A 20,762-nucleotide genomic window follows, 5' to 3' on the forward strand; every position below is an offset into this window, starting at 1 on the left:
CCCGGGGGCAGACACCCTATCTACGTTTAAGAGTAGGCTTAAAACTTTCCTTTTTGATAAAGCTTATACTTAGGGCCGACCAGACTCGCCTTGGACCAGCCCTTAGTTATGCTGCTATAGGCCTAGACTGCCGGGGGGCTTCCATTGATGCACTGAACTCCTCTCTCCTCTTCTCCATCTATATGTATTCTTTTACCATTAATGCAACTAACTTGACTTCTTCCCCGGAGGTCTTTGGGCTTTCTCACACGCAGGAAAGCATCATGCTGACGTGTTGATATCCTTCTTCTGTCCTTCACCGGTTGCTGTTTGTTGCCGCTAGTCATGTATCCATTGTTGTTGTTGTTGTTGCTGTTCTGCTTCTCTGTGCCCCTCCCTCCCCACCCCTCCCACCCTCTTCTCTCTCTCTCAACCCAAGGGCAGATGGCCGCCTACCTAGAGCCATGTTCTGCTTGACGTTTCTTCCCGTCAAAGGGGAGTCTTTCCTTACCGCTGTCGCCAAGTGCTTGCTCATGGGGGAATTGTTGGGTCTCTGTCTCTGTAAATTAAAGAGTATGGTCTAGATCTGCTCCATGTGAAAAGTGCCCTGAGATGACTTTTGTTGTGATTTGGCGCTATATAAATAAAATCGAATTGAATTGGAAAAAGTGTCACTCGGTTTTTTCCCTGCAAAAATGTCACTTATTAACAATTTAAGCAGCGTAATTGTTAAATTCATTTGTTTTTCCCTCCAGAGTTTCTGGACAATTCAGTTCAGAAGTATATCTTCAAGCTGTCCAAGAAGAGGAAACACATTCAACTCACAGAAACAACATTGTGATCGGAACCAAGGTCAGATACTCCTCTGCTTTCTAATATCATCTATGTCAAAACTTCCACCATCTAGCCTGCAAATTCACTATGCATCTCAATCTGAAGTCTGACAGGCACAAAGTAGAAAACTGAGCATCAAAGAAAATAGTTAATTTTTCTGGGAGGGGATATGTTAAAGTGAAGACTTGAATGAGATGACTGTTGTTTTTGAAGCAGACACCCTGAGGCAATTTCCATCCTCCACCTCTCCACAACAAGTCTTCACTGCCTCCATCTTCTCTAACGTCCCAGTTCCAGGAGGGGAGGAGGAAAAGCAGCTCTCTACAGTAAGGGTTAGTGCAACTAACACTGGCATTCCAAAAGTGTTCAGTCAGTTGTAAGTAGAGCTTGGAAAGCAATAATGATGTTCATATGGAAATAGCTATATTTTATTTGGGGGTGGGTAATGGGTGTGGGGGGTTACTTCCCATGCCAAAGTCCTGAAACCACTTCCTATCTAGCTGCTGGTCCACTATAGCTTCTGTAACTCAATGCAATTCTCATTCTTTCAACTGCATTTCTGAAAAAATTAAGTGAGTTTACGTTCCATATTCTAGCACATTTAGCTGTAAATTCTGCCACCAAAATTTTTGTTTGGTCCTCTGAAATGCATGTGCTTATGGTAAGCAAATTTTATTAAAGGCTGCAAAAAACAAATATAGAATAAAAAACAACATTAAATCGTTTCTCATAAATTACTATCTAACCAATCTAAACATATGGAATGGACAACAGGTAGGTAGGTATTTATGTTACTACAAATGCAAATTGGATTTCAAGCAAGGTTTTCGAAAATCCCCATCTTCTGGGACAGAACCTGGAAGTTCTATATATGTGTGCAATGTTTCTTGGATCAGACAATATATACCTTAGATTCTTCCCTTATTATTATATAGAAGGATCTTAATCTCATGCCTTGTACTTTGTACTTTGTGTGTGTGTGTGTGTGTGTGTGTGTCCGTGTGTCAGTCTGGAGGGAGCAGTCCCAGGACTTTAGTCAAGTTAAAGATCAATAAAACGATGCTAAGAGAAGCACATCCAAAGGAGGACAGAGAAAAGTAGAGCGCACTTCATCCATGTTATCCACAGTGTGTTTAATATTAATATCAATTATCACAACAAAACAAAAATAAAATAAAATTGTTTTGGGTTTTTTTTGTCAAATTGTGTGGATAATGAGGAGAATTTGTACAAAAAGTGTGTGTTATATGTTATGTATTTTGAATTATATTGATATTTTTAAAGGATGTAAACGTCACAAAAGTGAAACTAAGAAAATCCACTTTGTTTTTGCTCTGACCTAACGTGTTTTGAAAATGTTTCGTAACCAGCAAGAGTTGTAATACCTCAACGCACAGATGAACATGTTATCTTTCAACTTTCAGTTTAAATGTTAAAATCACAAAATGTGATTCACTGTCCTTTAAGTCAGAATGAAATGTCTAAACTGTATAAATGTATTGCAACAACACCAGAACTAACTTCCTTTATTGTACTAGAACATTTTAGGTAATCCTATGTCTGTCAAAACAAGAATAGAAACAACAGGAAAAGAAAGGTCGGAACAGCAAATCTTTATAATTTTCTTTGCGCTTTAATTTGCTTAACCATTAATGGTCGTGTATACTTCATTTTTGTAGTTTGACAAGGGAGTTGTTTATTTTTCTTTCTTTTTTTTGCCAAAATATCTAGTGCAAATACATATCCAATAAAGCTACATGATCACACCCAGCCTCATAAAAGGGCCAATGTAAAGTCAAATACTGGAGCATGTTAATAAATTCATTCATTTTACCATGAGGTTGCATCACAAAGGCACACAAATTCCTAAGCAGTTATCTGAATCTGCACGCTGATCACTTCCTGAATCTATCATGGTAGACTCTACATTTTATTATGTAAATACTAGTTATTAATATCCCCATAGATAGTGACACACTGAGCTGTTACTAGGACCGCTTGTTACTTCATGATTACCATTACTAAGCACTTCTGTGTCTGCTTAAGTAAGGGGAGACAGGATTAGACATCACTGTTCATGGAAATATGCTTTGTAATACTTCTCACTGCAGCTAAGTTGCTTCTTTCTTCTTCTTCTTTCTTTATAAAATTTTAAATGGTTTGGCCCCTCCTCCACTATGTAACTTTGTGTACACTCGCTCAGTAAGTTCCATTAGGTCCTCCAGAATATCCTCTATACAAGATTGTACCGTACCATTGTGTTGCACTGCATTTGGGCAGTCAGCTTTCTCTGTGAAAGCCACAACTCAGTGGAATGCCCTACCTGATGATATGAAGAACTGCAATACATCAATCAATACATTTAAGGCCAAATTAAAAAATCTAAGACCAATCAGCTGTGTGACCACTGAGTCTAAACTTTATCTATGGTTTTCTCATTAGCGCAGGTAGTTTTGCTTTTAATTTGACAAGTTTACATTATTAATTTCTAATTGACATTGTGGGAGTATGTGATTTGCTGTGTGTAGCTTGTATTCTGTATTTTGTATGGTGTGTTCTGTGTGTTTTTTGCTTTGTACTGTTTGTTGTGCTGTTGTTTGTTTTGATTGTGGGGGACTGCGGATGCAATTTAGCTTTGAGCTAACTCCGGTGCAGTGCATCTTTTATGCTTAAAACTGCACACTGTACCAATCAATAAATAAATACAATCTTAATGCTGACAGATATAAAATGAATTTATACTCTGTTCTACTATTTGAAAGGTTTATTTAAAGAATCTATAAAGAGTGTGTGTGTATGTGTGTGTGACAGACAGTAGACTATACATTCACAAATAAGAAAATACTTTCCATAATATGGAACAAGACCATTCTCCCAGTCTCCCAGTTTCCCAGATAAGGAAATTTGAGTCCAAAAGTTACTTGAATGAGTACAGTACATAAAATAAATGAGAAAATGACCTTGTCCTTGTCCTTTTTGTAGAAGGAACATAAAGGGAAAACATCAGGTCTAAAATTGTGAATTGATTAATTACAGGGGTATTATTTTTGTAAAACTGTAATATGCATTTCTTTAACTTTATTGGGGACAAAAAAATCTGTTCAATTTAGTCCAGACATTCCTGCTAAATGTCAGAAAACTGACATTTTTCAATGACTTACTTTTCAATGATGAAAGAAATTTGGATACTGACTCTAAATAGAAGTAAGAACACTTCTGATATGAGAATTATAACGAATCTTCCTCAATATCCTTTCAACTACGCCATAGTGAGGGATTACTCTTGAGAAGGGTCATATAATAACGACATCAGCTGGCATTTTAGTGCCCAGTGCCAAGCATTGCCATACACAGGTTGCATGCAGTGGCTATGACTACAGTGGGAGCTTGGCCCTGCTGAAATAATTGATTTTTGTTCCTTCTCATATGTATATTTTAGTTATATTCTTAGTTAGTTTTTTGTACCAATATTGCAGTGGGTATTGTATATATAGAAGGGTGACAAGTTAAAGGAAAAAACATGGTTTGGGTCCACTTGTCCCCTTAGAGGGAAGGGTCACTTCATATCAATACAAAGTTGTTCTGAGTCACCACCTTTATCCTATGATGACACATTTCTATCCTGATGGAGTGGTCTCTTCCGGCATGACAATGCCCCAATTATGTTGCTGTATTTCCAAGATATCCAGGTGCAGCTCACAGAAACTATTGTAATTAATTAGCATCTTTGATAGCTAAATAACATTGGATTGACTCTATCAGCTCTTAAATTAGCCGTTGTTGTAGCACACAGATTCAGTCATAGTTTAAGCCAGTAATTTCAAAGTGAACACTTAACATTAATATGAAATCTTTATTCATTAATGATAAAATGATTCATAAACACAATCAATATGAGCACAGATTATGGATGTGTCACATTTTCCAATCTCAATACTGATGATGTTCAAAAGCCTCTTTGTTTTGTTCTCATCAAATGAACACCAACAGTGTTTGCATGTAAGGGGGGGTGAGACAATGCGTTTTTTGTGATTTGGTTGAAGTAACTCTTCATCTGTCATCAGTGTACATTATATTGGTTTATTTAAAACTCATACAGAGAAACAAAGTTTTCCAATCTCAACTTTTATTACAAACCAAAAATTAATTTACATCTATGAAGAAAGACCAGTGTAAAGTGTGAGTGAGCCATCAGTTTGTGCCTGTGCTTGTCTTGCTTCCATTGGTCTGTGTGTACAGTATGTGTTGAAACTGGCTGGATGTGTGTCTGACTGTGTCTAATAGCTCTTGGTGGTCTCGTATGTCTCAGGGAAAGGAAGGCTGACGTGTCCACTTCCAGCCACTAGAGGCAGGATTCCAGCGTTGGGAACAACATTCCATGACAGTGTCAGAGTGATGTTTTTATTGGCCCTGGAGATGACACAGACATGACAGTCAGGACAGTTGCATACAGCTAATTACTTAGATGTAACATTCAACTCATGCTGACAAGGACCTCAGATTTGATAATTATATTCACTATTCAAAAATGGGATTTTTTGTCACAAGGGAAAAGCCTCTGAAGCAGCATTTGGAGCGTCAGACTCTTACTCAGACCCTTCCATAATGTTTAGGTATTTGATCCTTCAGGTGAAGTAAGTGTTGTCTTAAGGCAACATTATTATTACATTATTGCGGCAAAACAGCTTGTGCACATGCCTCCTCCATTATTGTGTAGGTAATGTCTTGTCTCACATGCAAAATAAAATTCAAGGAAGAAAATACATTCCAGGTCATTTCAGGTCTTATTTTGAAACTAACTCTCAGATTAACTCTGACTCCAGAGCCATTCAAACCATCGCAGTAACCACCGTAAAAAAAATATAAGGTGAAACCCCCCCCCCCCCCCCTTTGCAATACCTGTTTTTAGAAAAATACTTTCTGAATATAACTTTCATCATAGCCTGTTTGTATTTGGATTATCATCAGTGATGGTATTTGGCAGCTTGACATAATTCTGTTTCTGCAGCAAAGACATTGGAAGACGCTTTGGACTCATTTTCACTCGTCATTAATTTATTTCCTCCATGGCAGAAAAACACGTTGCACAAGCCTTCTGAAACTCCTGCAGGTTAAACTCGACTAACAAAACACTTTTAGGGCTGACTGACTACACACTCACTATAAACAGACTTTAAGACACTTGCTAGCCTAGCAACATCAAGGCTAGAAACAACCCATAACGCAACACTCCATGTAGGAGCTGGTTGTACACCGGTACTTTATCCATTCGAAAGGAATATCTGATTTTGTGAACAGGTAATTGTCTAGACCCCGAATATGAGACTACCCCACTTTTTAAGATGCATTTCCAGGAAAAAAACCTGTCTTAAAATTATGAGCGCCACTGCTAAAATTTCACACAATCATTAATATCAACGAGCTACCAATGATTTTCACTCACACATTTTGCGAGCACACCCTGCGTTATTGTTGAATTGTTTTGAGTCATCCTACCTCTCTTCATTCTTCAAAGGACATCTATGTGAAGAGTAGCGTAGCTCCGTTAAGGAAGAGGGCAGTGCGTAATATATGTGAACATAGTGTAGAGCGAGCGAGCAGCAGAAAAATGATGGTGATGTGAGCAGAGCGGAGGAAAAGGTCAGCAGTAAGTTAGTTGTCAGTCTGACAGTAAATGTACTGTAAAGACTGCAGTGTGTCAGTTAATAAATGCTGCAGCTCCTCATGACAAAGAAAACACTCATCTATCGAAGGGGGTTAGCCCCGAAGTTATCAACAATGCCTTAGCCTAACCTGACCAGGCTTACCTTTAAGGTGGACCAGCAATTCTCATTTTAGTGTCAATCTCAGCCTCTCTTTAACAGAGAACAGAGAAATGTCTGACTGATGAGTGTCTTGAGTTTTTCATGAGCCTCTATTGTCTAAATGTCTTTCTTTATTCCAGTGTTGTCATTAAGAGGTCAACTTTGCAGCAGGAATATTTGTCGGCTTTCAGCAGACACATTGTTCTTCATGTCAAGCCTGTGTGTGTGTATTTGTGTCTAACCTGAGTCCATTTCCATCATCAAAGAAGAAGTATTTGGACTTCATGTCTCTGAGGTTCAGTTTGGTGTTTTCACCTCGAAGGACAATCTTATCCCACAGCACTACCTGGTTCAGAGACTGACACACGCACACACAAACACACAAACACACACACACACATTATATTAATTTCATTTGATGACTTCATCTATCAGGTATTGTGCCCCTGATCTACAGAGAAACTGTGAATGAGACAGTTCATTTAATGTATTTTTTCCCTGGCCAAATGTTCACAGAAAATAATATTTCTCACAAACTTAACATACAGTGTATAGTTTTACTTTAACGTATTGCATACATGAAGGAAAAATCAAAATACACATGAGACCATTTTAAAACAGTTCTGTGCTCTGTGGATCACATTACAGTTAAAAGTCATTTCTGAGGCAGAAGTGGTATTTTGTCTTCCTTTGAAGAGACGCTAGCCCTTGGTTTTTAAATACTAATATGAATCCGTGTAACAGAAAACCTGTGTTTTCAGGTCTCTAAATTATGTTTCTTTATGAAATATTGCATTTGTCTATACATTGTGATTGTGACAAGTCTATTCTTCTAATACAGCACAAATGTTTACAGTACTCACCATCCTCAAAATTAAAAAATACATTTTGACAACCATAATTTATCTTTTAAATATGTAGACTAATTAACAACAGACATATCTCTTTTTCAGATACTTAGCTAATGAGATTTAATTAGTATTCCCTTTGAGCTAATTTGTAACAGTTCGCTAAAAGTATATCAAGCTCGGTATGGCTGTAAAATACACTGGCTGTGGATAAGAGGGGACAGTGAGTTGACTGCTGGGAGGGCCATTGCAGATGTTGCATTTCTTCATGTTTATGTTCTGCTTGTTGTTTGATAAGTTATCTTCCTTACTGGTGGATTGAGCTCTGATCTTGTTACGCCAGCGAACATTCACTGTTGACTAAAGTAAAGTATAACCTGAAGTCTGTTTCATTCTCTCTGCTTTCTCTCCAGAAACGGGTTTTCAGTAGCACCCTTAGTCCACAGCCAAGGCATAATTATCAGACATAATTATCAGCTGAAATTTCATTATCGGAAAAATAACAATTGAATTTTCTTCTCATCAGCCAACATTTTATCGGCCACTAATATATCCCTATTCTGGATATATCCAAAGACAGGTGGACAAAAACTGACCACACTTCCTGATAAAAAGCCAATAAAATGCCTGTATATTTGTTAGGGCTGGGTGATAAAAAAAAAATCAAAGCTTGATTTTTTTCAAACTTGAGGTCAATTCACGATTTTAATCAATTTTTGTTTGCCTGCAACATAGAAGGCTTGAAACAGTTTTTTAAGACAGTTGAGCAAGAACAATAAAAGACCTGCACCACCTGCAGGGCTATAAAATACAGGTTATCCCCACAGCTATTGCCTGTCAGTACTAGATGCTTCAACTAAATAGATCACATCCAGTTTAATAATCAGTTTCAGCACAGATAGAGCAGAAAGGTCAGCTCACTAATAATCTGCTGCTGTTTGTGTTCCTTTACAAGACATCAGCCTGATGTCTTCAGACTGCTGCTAGCTAGTGTCAGCTACCCAGCAGATAGAGACAAACTGTACAAAACAGAATCTGAAAACTGTTCAGTTGACTCCCAGCATTTCAACTCTGGTAACCAGAGAGGAAACCGAGAGCAAAGATCAGTGTGCAAAGTCATTGTCAGTCGATCTTTCTCGTAGATGTGGCCGTTAAATTCACTCTGAGTTCTCCACCTGACAGTCATGACAGTCATGTAAACTGCAGCAGATGAACATGTAGTATAATCACGTTACGTTACTTTTGGACTAAAAATGACCTTTTTGTGCATATTGTAATAACTCAATTTTACAATTTAGACACATCGTGCAAAAACAAAAATATAGATACCAACCAGCCCTAATATCAGTCTAACCTTAGTGTGCAAGTGGGTGTGTGTGTTTGCTGAATACGGCTTACATTGCTCTTTGTGGCGTACTCAGCAGATAGATAGAGAAACAGCTGTTTAACATTCCAGTCAAAAATTGGTTGCAAATGTAAGAAAAGTTAAGGAACAATGAGAGTACAGACATTACCCTGCAGGTAGTCATCACACAAGGACCATGCCACTACAACAGGACATAAATTGTATAACTCTTATTATACAACACAAAGATGGGCCTATTTCTTAGGACCTTCAGTGGAAAGTAAAAAGTAAATACAATAAAAACTGCTCATAATGGAGGCAGAAAGCTCAGAAACATACGGTGGATTCAGAAAGTATTAGACCCCTTCACTTTTTGCACATTTTGTGTTGTAAATTTAATTCTAAATGGATAAAATTGCCATTGTTGTCCATCAACACACCATAACCCATAATGTTTTTATGTTAAACATTTTCAGTCTGTCCCTCTTGTAGATGTGACCATTAAATTCACTGCGAAATAGCCAGAGACAGCTTGCCACCTGGAGTCACAAAAGTCCTGTAAACTGCAGCAGGTGCTTTTGTAGTGTAATTTATCACATCAGTTTACGGGTCTGTCATGACTTAAAGCAGCTAATGAAGCAGCTATTGTCTGTTACTTCTTGAATAAAAATTACCTTTTGTGCATACCTTAACAACTTGAATTTTCTGAATCTAGACATTTAACATTACAAAAATTCAAATTAATCAAATTAATACGATATATAGTGCAGAGCCCAACTTCTTCCTCATGCTCTCACAGTTAAATGCTGTTTGGCAAACTCCAAGCAGGCTGTCATGTCCCTCTTACTCAAGAGTGGCTTCTATCTGGCCACTCTGCCATAAAGGTCTGATTGATGGAATTCTGCTGTGATAGTCATCCTTCCAGCAGGTTCTTCCATCTCTGCAGAGGACTTCTGAAAACCCGGTAAAGGGTGACCGTTGGGTTCTTGGTCACCTCCCTGTACAAGGCCCTTCTTGCCTGGTTATTCAGTTAGGCTGGACAGCCAACTCTAAGAAGAGTCCTGGTGGCTCCAAACTTCTTCCATTTTTGAGGCCACTGTGCTCCTGGTAACACTCAAAGCTCTAGAAATTGTTTCATATCCTTGCCCTGATTTATGCCTCGCTACAATTATATCGCAGGTGTGTGGGGGTGTGGGGGTGTTTGTGCTCTAGAATGTAACCACTGTGAAACAATCAGAAAATAAAGTTTTATTAAACTGATTCAATGGCCTTCTCGCTACTTAATTCACTGTCTAGCTGGCTTGACCACAGCTGCTCTCGCTCACACTCTCTCTCTCTCTCTTTTTCTCTTGTCTTTTTTAAAATGAGTCGGGAAGCTGTCAGCAAATCTCTCTAATATTTTCACATAACCCTGTAAATAATCAGAAAGTTTGAGGGTTCAGAAACAAGACAAGTAATCTTAAATGTAAAATGAAGAAGAAATACTTTTCCTCTTCCCTAGTTCTAGGTTAGCAATCAAATTTAAGCAAATTTGTGGCATTGACAAACTTAACTTTGTACAAAAGGTCAGATTTCCTTGACTTGCACGCCTTCAATTGAAGCATGCGGTCAGATGACACTCAGGTGGATTTGATCTACTCATCAGAGGCTCATTCAAGTAACTTAACTTGCAGCCCATGTTCACCTGTTTATAAATATGGCTTTAAAATATAAATACAGATAAATATATAAATAAATATGGTTCCTTCTAAACTTTTTCTTTACCAACTTCTACTTTTATTTATATGGCATATTCAATTATTTTCATTTATTGAAGCGTCACAGTTAAGGAAGGCTGTGTTGAGTTAAATTGCCTATTCTTTGTTGTTTTTACATAAACATAACATAATATAAATTTACCATAAATGTACTTTGGCCACTAAATTTTAGGGGCTTAGTGACCCGTGGAGCCAGTGCTTAAAAAATTAGCATCTATCCCTGAAGTCTCCTGTTATTTAGTCATTTAAAAGCTTTTAATTTGAAGCAATGAAGCAGGAAATGTTGAGTTTGCATCAGCAGTAACTGAACACAACTCTGCTCTGGCTGGATCCCTAGCAGGCTTCCGGAAAGCTGGCCAATCAGAACAGAGTGGGCTCATCGGGAGGGGGGGCTATAAAAAGACAGGAGCTGAGACTGCCTGTTAAGAGACAGAGACTGAAATGAGGGGCTGGATAAAGGACCAGTATAAGATAAATAGGTTGAGTCATGGGTTTTATGAACTGTGAATTATGCAAAGCTACTCTAGTGGAGTCCAGAAATAAAAATATAGAGCTGAAAATGAGCATTATAGGTCCCTTTTAGTTACAGCTCGATGCTATTAGCAGTAAATGGAAAAATATTGTATGTTTTTGTAATTTGGTTAAACTGGCCCTTTAAAACAATACAAATTGCTAACACTACTTACACCCAACCATACTCATGAACTGAGATGAGCTCACTGCTGAACATGACAATATGGCAGTAAGCAGACTCAGGACTAGAACCTGGCAAACCAGTGCTTTACTTGTAGGGGTGCACAATTCAGAAAATCTCACGATTCAATTTGATTCAAATTCTTGGGATCACGATTCAATTCACAATTGATTTGCGATTCAAAATCTATTCAAGTCTTGATTCATAATCAGTTCTCAATTCATTCATAGATTTGATTCTAGATTGATGTTTTGAGTTACTCTTTCCATTTGACTGTGGTAGACACTTTTATAGGTCTCAGTGAAAAAAAAATCACACTAAATCAAATGTAAATATTTACAATATCAACCCTGAGTAAGATTTATTTTCTTTTAGTCCACTCAGTCGATAGGAAACCAAGGCAGCCCTGAGACAAAGGGTAAAATGAATACTTCACACAAAAATAAAAATGATTACGAAGATAAACTGCTAAGTGCAAAACTACAAATAATAACAATTCATACTTCAAATAACAGCGAGAAAGTTGAACCAGAATCAACTTTTGGAGCAACACAACCTGTAACACTGTACAACCCTGCCATGATGGAAGACAAAAACTTTACTAGGAAGAGGGGAGGACATTTCTCTTTGTTTAATAACATTAAAAGTAAAGTTAGGCTTTGCTGACGGCTTCCCGACTCATTTTAAAAAAGACGAGAGAGAGAGAGAGAGAGAGAGAGAGAGAGAGAGAGAGAGAGAGAAGCAGTGGTCCTACAAGCTAGAGAGTGGATGAGGAAAACGTTATTTTCTGATTGTTTCACAGTGGTTACAAATAAATATGCCCACAACAGCAGAACCCTGCAGAGGTGCACTGCAACACCTGATAATCTTGCCTTCATTGCCAATGAGGCAGGTTGTATTTGTTTTTCTGTGAAGTACTCCATCACTTGCGGTCTCTCCATGACACACAATTCACTTCCTTCTTGCCCCCCGAGTTGGGTCCGGGCAGAAACCACCGTGGCGTCATTGCGCCATCTATGCGATTTAGCGAGCTAACTCATGTCAGGAAAACAACGTCATGGCAAGACTGAAAAATGTAAATCGATTCTTGGAATTTCTGAATCGATTCTGAATCTGCAAAGATAGAATCGCGATTCTTATGTGAATCCTTTTTTTTGCGCACCCCTATTTACTTCATCCCTAAAAACTAGACATGAAGATATACAGTACAACTTTTTGAAACGGACAGATTACACTGGCTGCTGGCAGAAGGTAAAAGTGGGATTTCAACACAGAAAAACATTGTTCCTACATGTACAGTGCACTACAGTGCATCAATGTTTGAGAAGCAGTACTGTAAAGGATATCAGCTGAGAGGTCAAAGGTGATAAAACCCAGATCACTGCGCTCTCTGGGTCCTGTGAAGTCATCGACATTCTTCCTGTTGAACAGAGAGGAGAGAAATAAACAGAGGAAGACAGACAACATGTACATCTCAAGTCTCTGATATATCCTCACTATAACCAAATCGAAGTTCGAAGTTGTTCTGGTCCACCATTTTGAAGGCCATCGACACTGCAAATTCCTGAGCATCAAGTTTGATATGAGTTACATAATTTCCATTTTCCCTGAAACACCTAATAATTTTTTTTTTTTTTTAAATTTTCAGTGTTCAAAAGACTCTACTCACATTCTGGGTTATTAAATAATGAATTCATAATCAGAATATCAATAAATACAGACTCAAATAATAAATAAATAATATGAATGCATTCTGTTTGTAGAAATGGTTCATATGCCTCTGAGCAGGACACAATACACAGAATAAATACAGAATGCAGGTTTTTATTCATGTGCAGGTGTTTGTCAAACAGCTGATCAAACTGATTTGATACATCAAAACATCCCTGCAGTTTCATATCAGAGTGGAGACAGATTACAGATTAAATTTAAGTGTATCACTCCCAAGTTTTATGTTTTATTTGTTTTCTGATTCATCATCTAGTTAAAAAAAATCTGTTAATTGTCGGTCTGATCAACAAAAGAACCATAAACAACTTTCTTCATTTATTAGAGAGATGTTTCTTTTCATGATGCTATTTCCCCCATTAAACTGTTTCTTGCTGAAAGACTATTCCTGACTTTAATTTTATCCATAATAACAGTTAAACACATATATATATATATTTTACATTATATTTTACATCATTTATCGTCATTTCCATTCAGTCACATGTGAGGCTGAAAATTCCTGAGCGTGAATCCAGTGTTCAAAAGACATCCTGATCATAGAGAGGAGGACAGGTGCCTGCTGACCTCCGCAGGGCGGGATCTCTTACACTGGACTTAATGTATTTCTTTTTTTTTTCATGCTAATCTGTAATTGGCCATGACACGTAAAATGACGCTCCAAGGGAGGCTGTCCTCCCTTACCAATCAACAACCAGAGTGCAATATTGACAAGTTGGTCCAATGATAGTTTCCAGATTTCATCTTCAATTCTCTCCACTGTAAGGCAGAGTAGCATCAGTAGATAGCTCCTTGTGTTAGCCAATGCAACAACTGGCTTGTTGTAGCAGCCTGAAGGACTCTTTATACATCCATGGAAGAACTGTTAAGGACTGTTGTTAAGCTAATAGGAGAAATTATCTGGACTGCCGAGGAGGCTGGAGAGAGAAGCAACCGGAGAAACAACCACGAGAGTTAGCTTGTTTGCCATTGTTGCTAATGATATCAGACTGGTTAAGCAGCAGCCATAAAGTTCTGTTATATAGAACTGTTATATGCTATATATATATATTCTGCTACATATAACATACAAGATGACCAACAGTCACAAATGGACGTTATGACATGAATACTTCATCTCCATGATAGAAAGAAGAAGACGTCAGCTAACGTGAGTCAGATACAGCGTCTTTCTCTCTGTCTCTTTGGTCGCTAATTTCATCTCTGATGGGTAAATGTCTCTGTAGCTGTTGTGTGAATTTATCTCTGTAACAAGAATGCAGCAGATATATATATATATATATAATGTATTGTGGGTAACGTTAGTTTGCTTGTTGAAGTTACAGTGAGATGTCTGGACTCACTCATTCATTCGTTTTTAATTAATTGGTTGTTCAGTCACCTGTTGTATGATTAGTGAATGAGTGCAGGAGGTCTGGCTGCTTGCTTCTGACAGTTTCTTTAGTTTGTTTTTAAGCTGAGCCGTATATTGGTAATTGGTAATAAGCTTAAAGTAACTAGAATAACAAGTGTTAACTAGTGGTGTAACTGATTGTAGTTGATCCGTGATCCGTATGGATCGCCCCCACGGTTCAGCAGGCATATGAACTGCGGATTAATTGCAAAATTTAATGTCTCATTTAAGACAAAGTAAACAAACTGCTGTAAGTACAAGTCATGGGCAGACAGAGTGTCGCTAACGTTAACAGGGATTTTGAAGAGCAACAATCAAACCAGCATCTAACAGTCCGATGTGACATTTGAGTTATGTTTACCTGCTGTTTGATGTGCTGCAGCTGAGCAGCATATTAGTTATCTAGCTGCTAAATGATGTTAGCGGTGAATGTTGGTTATCATCAAGTTTTGATGATGTGGACAGAGGCTGTTTCATTCACTGTTTAAAAGAGGAAGGTTTCATGCCTCATATTGCAATCACTGAGCATTGAATATTTTATATATTTTATTTTATTTTATTTAAACATTGGACATCTTAAATGTTGTTTTCATTTAAGAGTTCCTTGCTGTTTCTGGCTGTAAATGTGTTACAGAATAAATGGAAAACAAAGTTTTATTTGTCTCCCCCCTTTTTTTCTCTGATCCTAATAATGATCTGATCCGTGACTCAAATCTGTGATACGATCCGAACCGTGAGTTTTGTGTTCATGTTAACACCCCTAGTGTTAACATGTTAGCTTTGTAGACTGTATTTTGTATATCGTACATATAGATAAGAGTGTGTAGGTCATGTATTTGATACATGCATTAATACTTTCTGATGTGAACCTACACTTTTAGATCTGTGAATGTTTTTAGTGTCCAGTCTTTCTAGTATTCAGCACTGATCTGAACCTGTATCACATTATAAGCTTTGTGCTACTTTATATATTTCTGTATACTAAGAAAATACATAGGAAACACATGTAAATCATGTGATATGTTGTCTGTTTTTGATGAGAACGTAAATTTGTTGTCACAATAGAACAATACTATAAATTTGAATTTCACTTTGTTGGTAAAATGACACATTTGAACCACTCCATGGCTAAAATGAGCACTTCTTTGTTTAGAGACGATATGTATATGCCAAATGTCTTTAAAGAAGCAGCCTTTTCAAGCAAATTGTTTTTTTGGCATATAAAATTGCCCCCCACCCCTCCGATTTCATCAGGTGGGACAATGATATAGTTTGATGCGATTTGTTGTAAGATTCCATGTTGGTTTTCCTCCTGTCCTCCCCAATTTTTTGAGTCACCAGCCGCTACTGATTTATATACATGTAGTTTATTTGATAACATGAATTACCTTGTAATTTTGAAGCTACCTGTATATAACCTGTTATATTTTATTTTACTTTTTTATTGATTACTGTTGAGATTACGTGAATGGTCTGTTGTCAAAACCATACTTGAGAAAATTACTAAATTTGCTTTGCAAAATAATGCATTTGTTACAAAAAGAGAGTATTTAATTTTGCTGAGTATAATTCTCTGCTACAAAAAGCATTTCATTGAACCAAATCAGCCAAACCTCAAATGCATCAATGCCTCAAATGCCTTACTGTATTTTTATACACGGTTATCACCTTAGCACTAACGTTTCTCTCATCTCATCTTTGATCTGCTCATTTGCATTATTGCCTAAACATTCAAGCATTAGTAATGATACGTAACTAAAATACAGTACTCACAGATACATATTCTACTTGTAAAGTATTTAATGTTGACAGCTGTTATAAATAATGCTTGAAAAATAAATCTTACAGCATGACTTTAGAGACGTGGATGTCCACAGGAACTCTTCTGTCTTTGAACGCTGTTGTGATGAAACAGCCGAAAGTTAAGGCCGCCATGACGCTCAGAGAGAAGGCGAACAAAGAGTTAGCTCTCGACAGAACCGTATTCATCTTTAAATAGCAGTTACCAGACCAGTAATAACAATAATACTAGTAAATCAATAAGACGTATATCGCACACGATGTGCGCGATAGCTAGCTCTAGTCAATGTACAAAAAGGAAACGTCAAGTTTTGTTAACGAAGACGTACTTCCCGTAAGGCGTTTCAAAATATAATCAATGTGTGTGCGAGATAGTTGGGTAAAAAGGAGGAAGTTGAATTATATAAAGACACACTATTTTAAATGTGACTTTTAGTCGAATACATTAAGAAAAACCAAGTGATGGTCAATATCTCTGCAACTAATGTCGGCTATATGATTGACAAAAACATTCTGAAGCACCTACTTTAGACAGGCAGCTCGAAAGAGTCTGCTGCCATGACAAAATAAATTTAACTCGAAGCAGATATGGCAGTTCCTACTCGTCTGCGTAGGCTAAGTGGATTTGCTTCCGTTTTGTGTCAACGTTAACTTGACGCAGCAGAAAATAGGAAATACGTTCAAATGCGAGCGCTGAGTAAGCGGAAGAAGTAAAGGTTTTTTTCAATAACTTTATTCCTAACAAAGAATATGCTATGTACAGGAAATTGCACACACACACATTATAATATATAATGTATGGATTACAAAGTTCACACACACACACACACACACACACACACACACATATAGAGAGAGAGAGAGTCAGAGCTCGAGTCCATACCTTCTTCATTCACCTGTGAATGTTGATATCGCTCAGATATTAACATTTTATGTGAACTCTATATATATGTATGTGTGTGTGTGTGTGTGTGTGTGTATATATATATGTGTATGTATCTGTATACACACACACATATATGTACACACACACACACACACATATATATATAGAGAGAGAGAGAGAGACAGAGACAGAGAGAGAGAGAGAGAGTGTGTATATATATAGAATTTAAAAATTCCCCCTTTGCACCTGGGGTCCTGTCTGGTGTGGTAGATCCCCGCTTCTATTGATCTTGTACTAAGTGCCTGTTCTTGTACTGCCATGATAAGTGCTTCTGTGCTGTCCTTCAGTCCAGCCTTTTCCAACTACTGGTAGGATTTCTTGATATCAGCCACTTCTTCTATCTGTTGGTGGTACATGCCTTGTAGGGGCTTGTCCCACCATGATGGCTCCTCCTCCTCCTCTGCATCATCGGGTTTCTGCTGCCTGAGGTATTCACTTAGCAGTTCATCTTTGGGGGCCATCTTCCTGATGTATTCCTGGATCTTGGTTGTGTCGTCCTGGACAATGGCTCTGACACTCACCAGTCCTCGGCCTCCCTCGTTCCGCTTAGTGTACAGTCTCAGGGTGCTGGACTTGGGATGAATCCCTCCATGCATTGTGAGGAGCTTCCTTGTCTTGATATCAGTGGCCTCTATCTCCTCCTTTGGCCAGCTTATTATACCAGCGGGGTATCTGATGACTGGTAGGGCATACGTGTTGATGGCTTGTATCTTGTTCTTCCCATTCAACCAACTTTTGAGGACCTGCCTTAGGTAGGTATTTGGCTGTGGCTGACTGCATTGCGGCCTCCTCATGGTTCCCATTTGCCTGCGGGATCCCAAGGTATTTGTAGCTGTCCTGAACATCTGCAATGCTGCCTTCTGGTAGTTCAACCCCCTTGGTTCTGATCATCTTCCCTCTCTTCGATACCATCCGACCACACTTATCTAGTCCGAATGACATCCCAATGTCGTTGCTGTAGATCCTGGCGATGTGGATCAGTGAGTCGATGTCTTGCTCATTCCTGGCATACAGCTTGATGTCATCCATGTAGAGGAGGTGACTGATGGTTTTCCACTTTGGAACTGGTATCTGTAGCCACTCTTTGAGATGATCTGGCTGAGGGGGTTCAGGCCTATGCAGAACAGCAGTGGGAATAGTGCATCACCTTCGTATATGCTGCACTTGATGATAACTTGTGCAATTGGCTTTGAGTTGGCCTCCAGAGTTGTTTTCCACAGCCCCATTGAGTTCTTGATGAGCAATGTCTGGGCAGAGTTCTAACAAATCTAGGTACACAAGGTATTAACCAACACAGTCTTTTTGCTGCTCTTTGGTTACACGACAACAAAAGAAGGAAAGGCAAAAAGAATTAAAGCTGCAAGCAGCATTGGTCGGGACCTTGCACTCTGGCCCTTTTACTTTTAAAGTCTTTTCTTGCTTCTCCATTGATTTTATAATGAGTGTGTATTTCGGAATGTTTCACAGCACTGAGGGAGTGCCATCACCAGGAGCAGTTGGAGAGGAGGATTTTAGAGTATGCTTCTTGTGAAATCTTCTCAAAAATCCCATGACTTTGGCCAAATCTTACATTAAAAATCATATTTTAGTAGGAAATTTCATGGCGAATCCATTGATTCAGGTTTGAAAGTGGTCAGACTTATAGTTTAGACGTCAGAAGCCTCTGTTTGACACAAAGTTTATGCCTCCCCATTGTTTTATATTGTAAGGGTGATGTGGCACTGCAACTTTGGGGGCTTATAAAATCCAAACCATTTGAGTTATTACAAAGTTTTTAACAACTTTTTTTCAGCATAGTGTCATAAGTCATCTATTAAAGTTTGAAGCCAATACCATTAACGCCCTCAGATAGTGTTTGTTCAAGGGCCAAAATTGGGGCAAAGTCTTATTTTGAAAGGCTAATTGAGGACTTCCTGTTGGCTTTAGGTCAGGGGTGTCAGTGTATGATTTGTAGGTCTTGATGAGACAAGTAATTGAGCTTTGGTTTGATGTCTCTACGACATTCCTACAGGCCATGGCAGCCATTTTAGTTACATAGGTGGCGCTAGAGAGCACATTTTGGTCAAATTTAGGTCTGAAGTAGCGCAATAATAAAGAAAGAAAGAAAAAAACAAAAAAACAAAAACAAACAAACACACGATAAACAATAGGGTCCTTGCCCTCATGCGAGGACTATGTTTTACAGTAGTCCTCTGCCTTTTGGGCTCAGTCCCTTAAAAAGAAAGTTGGTTAGGTTAATAGGCTCACTCCTGAAAGAAGTTGGAGTTAGCCAATAGAATGGCTCAGACTGGTGTGCAAAGTGTGGCTGTGGAGGTTGCATCACAGTGGTAGTAGCCGATCTAAGGATTTAGTCTAACTTACCTACTCACCTATGTTACACCTGAGCTCACATTTCTGACACAGTATCTAAAGCATGCAAAGGTTATAGGGAAAGCAAACTACAAATTGACAGTGGTTATGGTAACGAATGGAGTGGTAGTAAGTATTAGTGCATGCTGAGGTTGTGGGTACAGTACACTACGCTTAACTGGAGGGGACACTACCACAGTGAGTCCACCCCCTTCAATGTGGAGGTTGCTCCACCCATTCAGGGAGTAGAAATGGCTGAAAGAGCTTGGTCAGGGGGTGGGTTTGGTCATCACCCTTGTGGTTTTGTTTCCCACCCCGCCGGCAAGGTGGTCAGCGTCTGCGAGGTCCTGCTCTGCTGTCCATCTTGACGTGAGGCATCTTGTTGCCTTCCAGCGCTAGGTTGGCATCTCCTGAGGTGTGGATCCACAGAACTCTGATGTCATCTTCCTGCCCTCTAGCAGGGTGCATGAGGTGAGGTAGGTCACCCAGGTAGCGTTTGATTCCCTGGAGATAGTCATTGATGTCTGAATCTTGACTATTAGAGTTGAAGCATTCGACATCGCTTGCGAGGGACTTGAGATGTCGAGTGCGCAAGTCATGGCGTCGATGTGGCAGTGGACTGTCTGAAACATCAGAGACTCCAGGGTTGCTCAGTTCACCATAGCGATGAGGACGACTTCTTCCTCTTCATGGTGGGGATGGAATCCTGTCCAGGGGCACAGGCTCGGTGATGTGTACAGCTCGCTGGTCAAGGGGGGCCCGAAGGCACCCACGCCACTCTCATCTTGGGAGTGATCATCCCCCCTTCAATCTGGACATGAGGGCATGTGGCTGAGGATTGAGGGGGGTGCACCATCGGAGTGTGGGGCACCTGCGTCTGCTGAGTGGGCTGATGGAAGCGCTTGGCAGTCTTCTGGACTGATGAGGTTGAAGACTGCACCACCAGGGGTCACTAGGCTACTAGCTTGCATCTCTTGGTGGACTGGGGTCATCTGCTCCTTTACCTGGAGGGCTTCTTGGGGCAGGCCTCAGCTGGTTGCTACAGGAGGAGGGTCAAGTCTTCAAGGTCAGGAACGTCACTTGGTTCCTGGGTGGCAATGTTGGCAGCAGTGCTCATCTGACCGGTCTGGCCTACTTCGCGCCTGTCCTCTGCTCTTGTCTGAAAAGACCTGATCTGCGTGCGCAGAGTTCTGTTGGCATCTTACAACCAGAGTATCTCAGTATCTGAGCATAGGCGTTCATGACGCAGTCTGCGATTCTCCTCCAGTACAGCCTGGTAGCTGTG

At 39.2% G+C, this 20,762-nt stretch overlaps 1 protein-coding gene across 1 annotated transcript; it reads right to left on the reverse strand.

The window, feature by feature from the left end:
* Positions 1-4,651: 4,651 nt before the first annotated feature.
* Positions 4,652-16,519, reverse strand: spcs3 (signal peptidase complex subunit 3). The gene is made up of 5 exons (XM_044346764.1): positions 16,229-16,519; positions 12,608-12,681; positions 8,864-8,940; positions 6,860-6,975; positions 4,652-5,223 (listed from the first exon to the last, which is right to left on the reverse strand). The coding sequence occupies exons 1-5, from the start codon at positions 16,369-16,371 to the stop codon at positions 5,091-5,093; spliced, it is 543 nt and encodes a 180-aa protein (XP_044202699.1). The 5' UTR covers positions 16,372-16,519; the 3' UTR covers positions 4,652-5,090.
* Positions 16,520-20,762: the final 4,243 nt, after the last annotated feature.

The sequence above is a fragment of the Thunnus albacares genome, chromosome 3, assembly GCF_914725855.1.
Source record: "Thunnus albacares chromosome 3, fThuAlb1.1, whole genome shotgun sequence".
NCBI lineage: Eukaryota > Metazoa > Chordata > Actinopteri > Scombriformes > Scombridae > Thunnus > Thunnus albacares.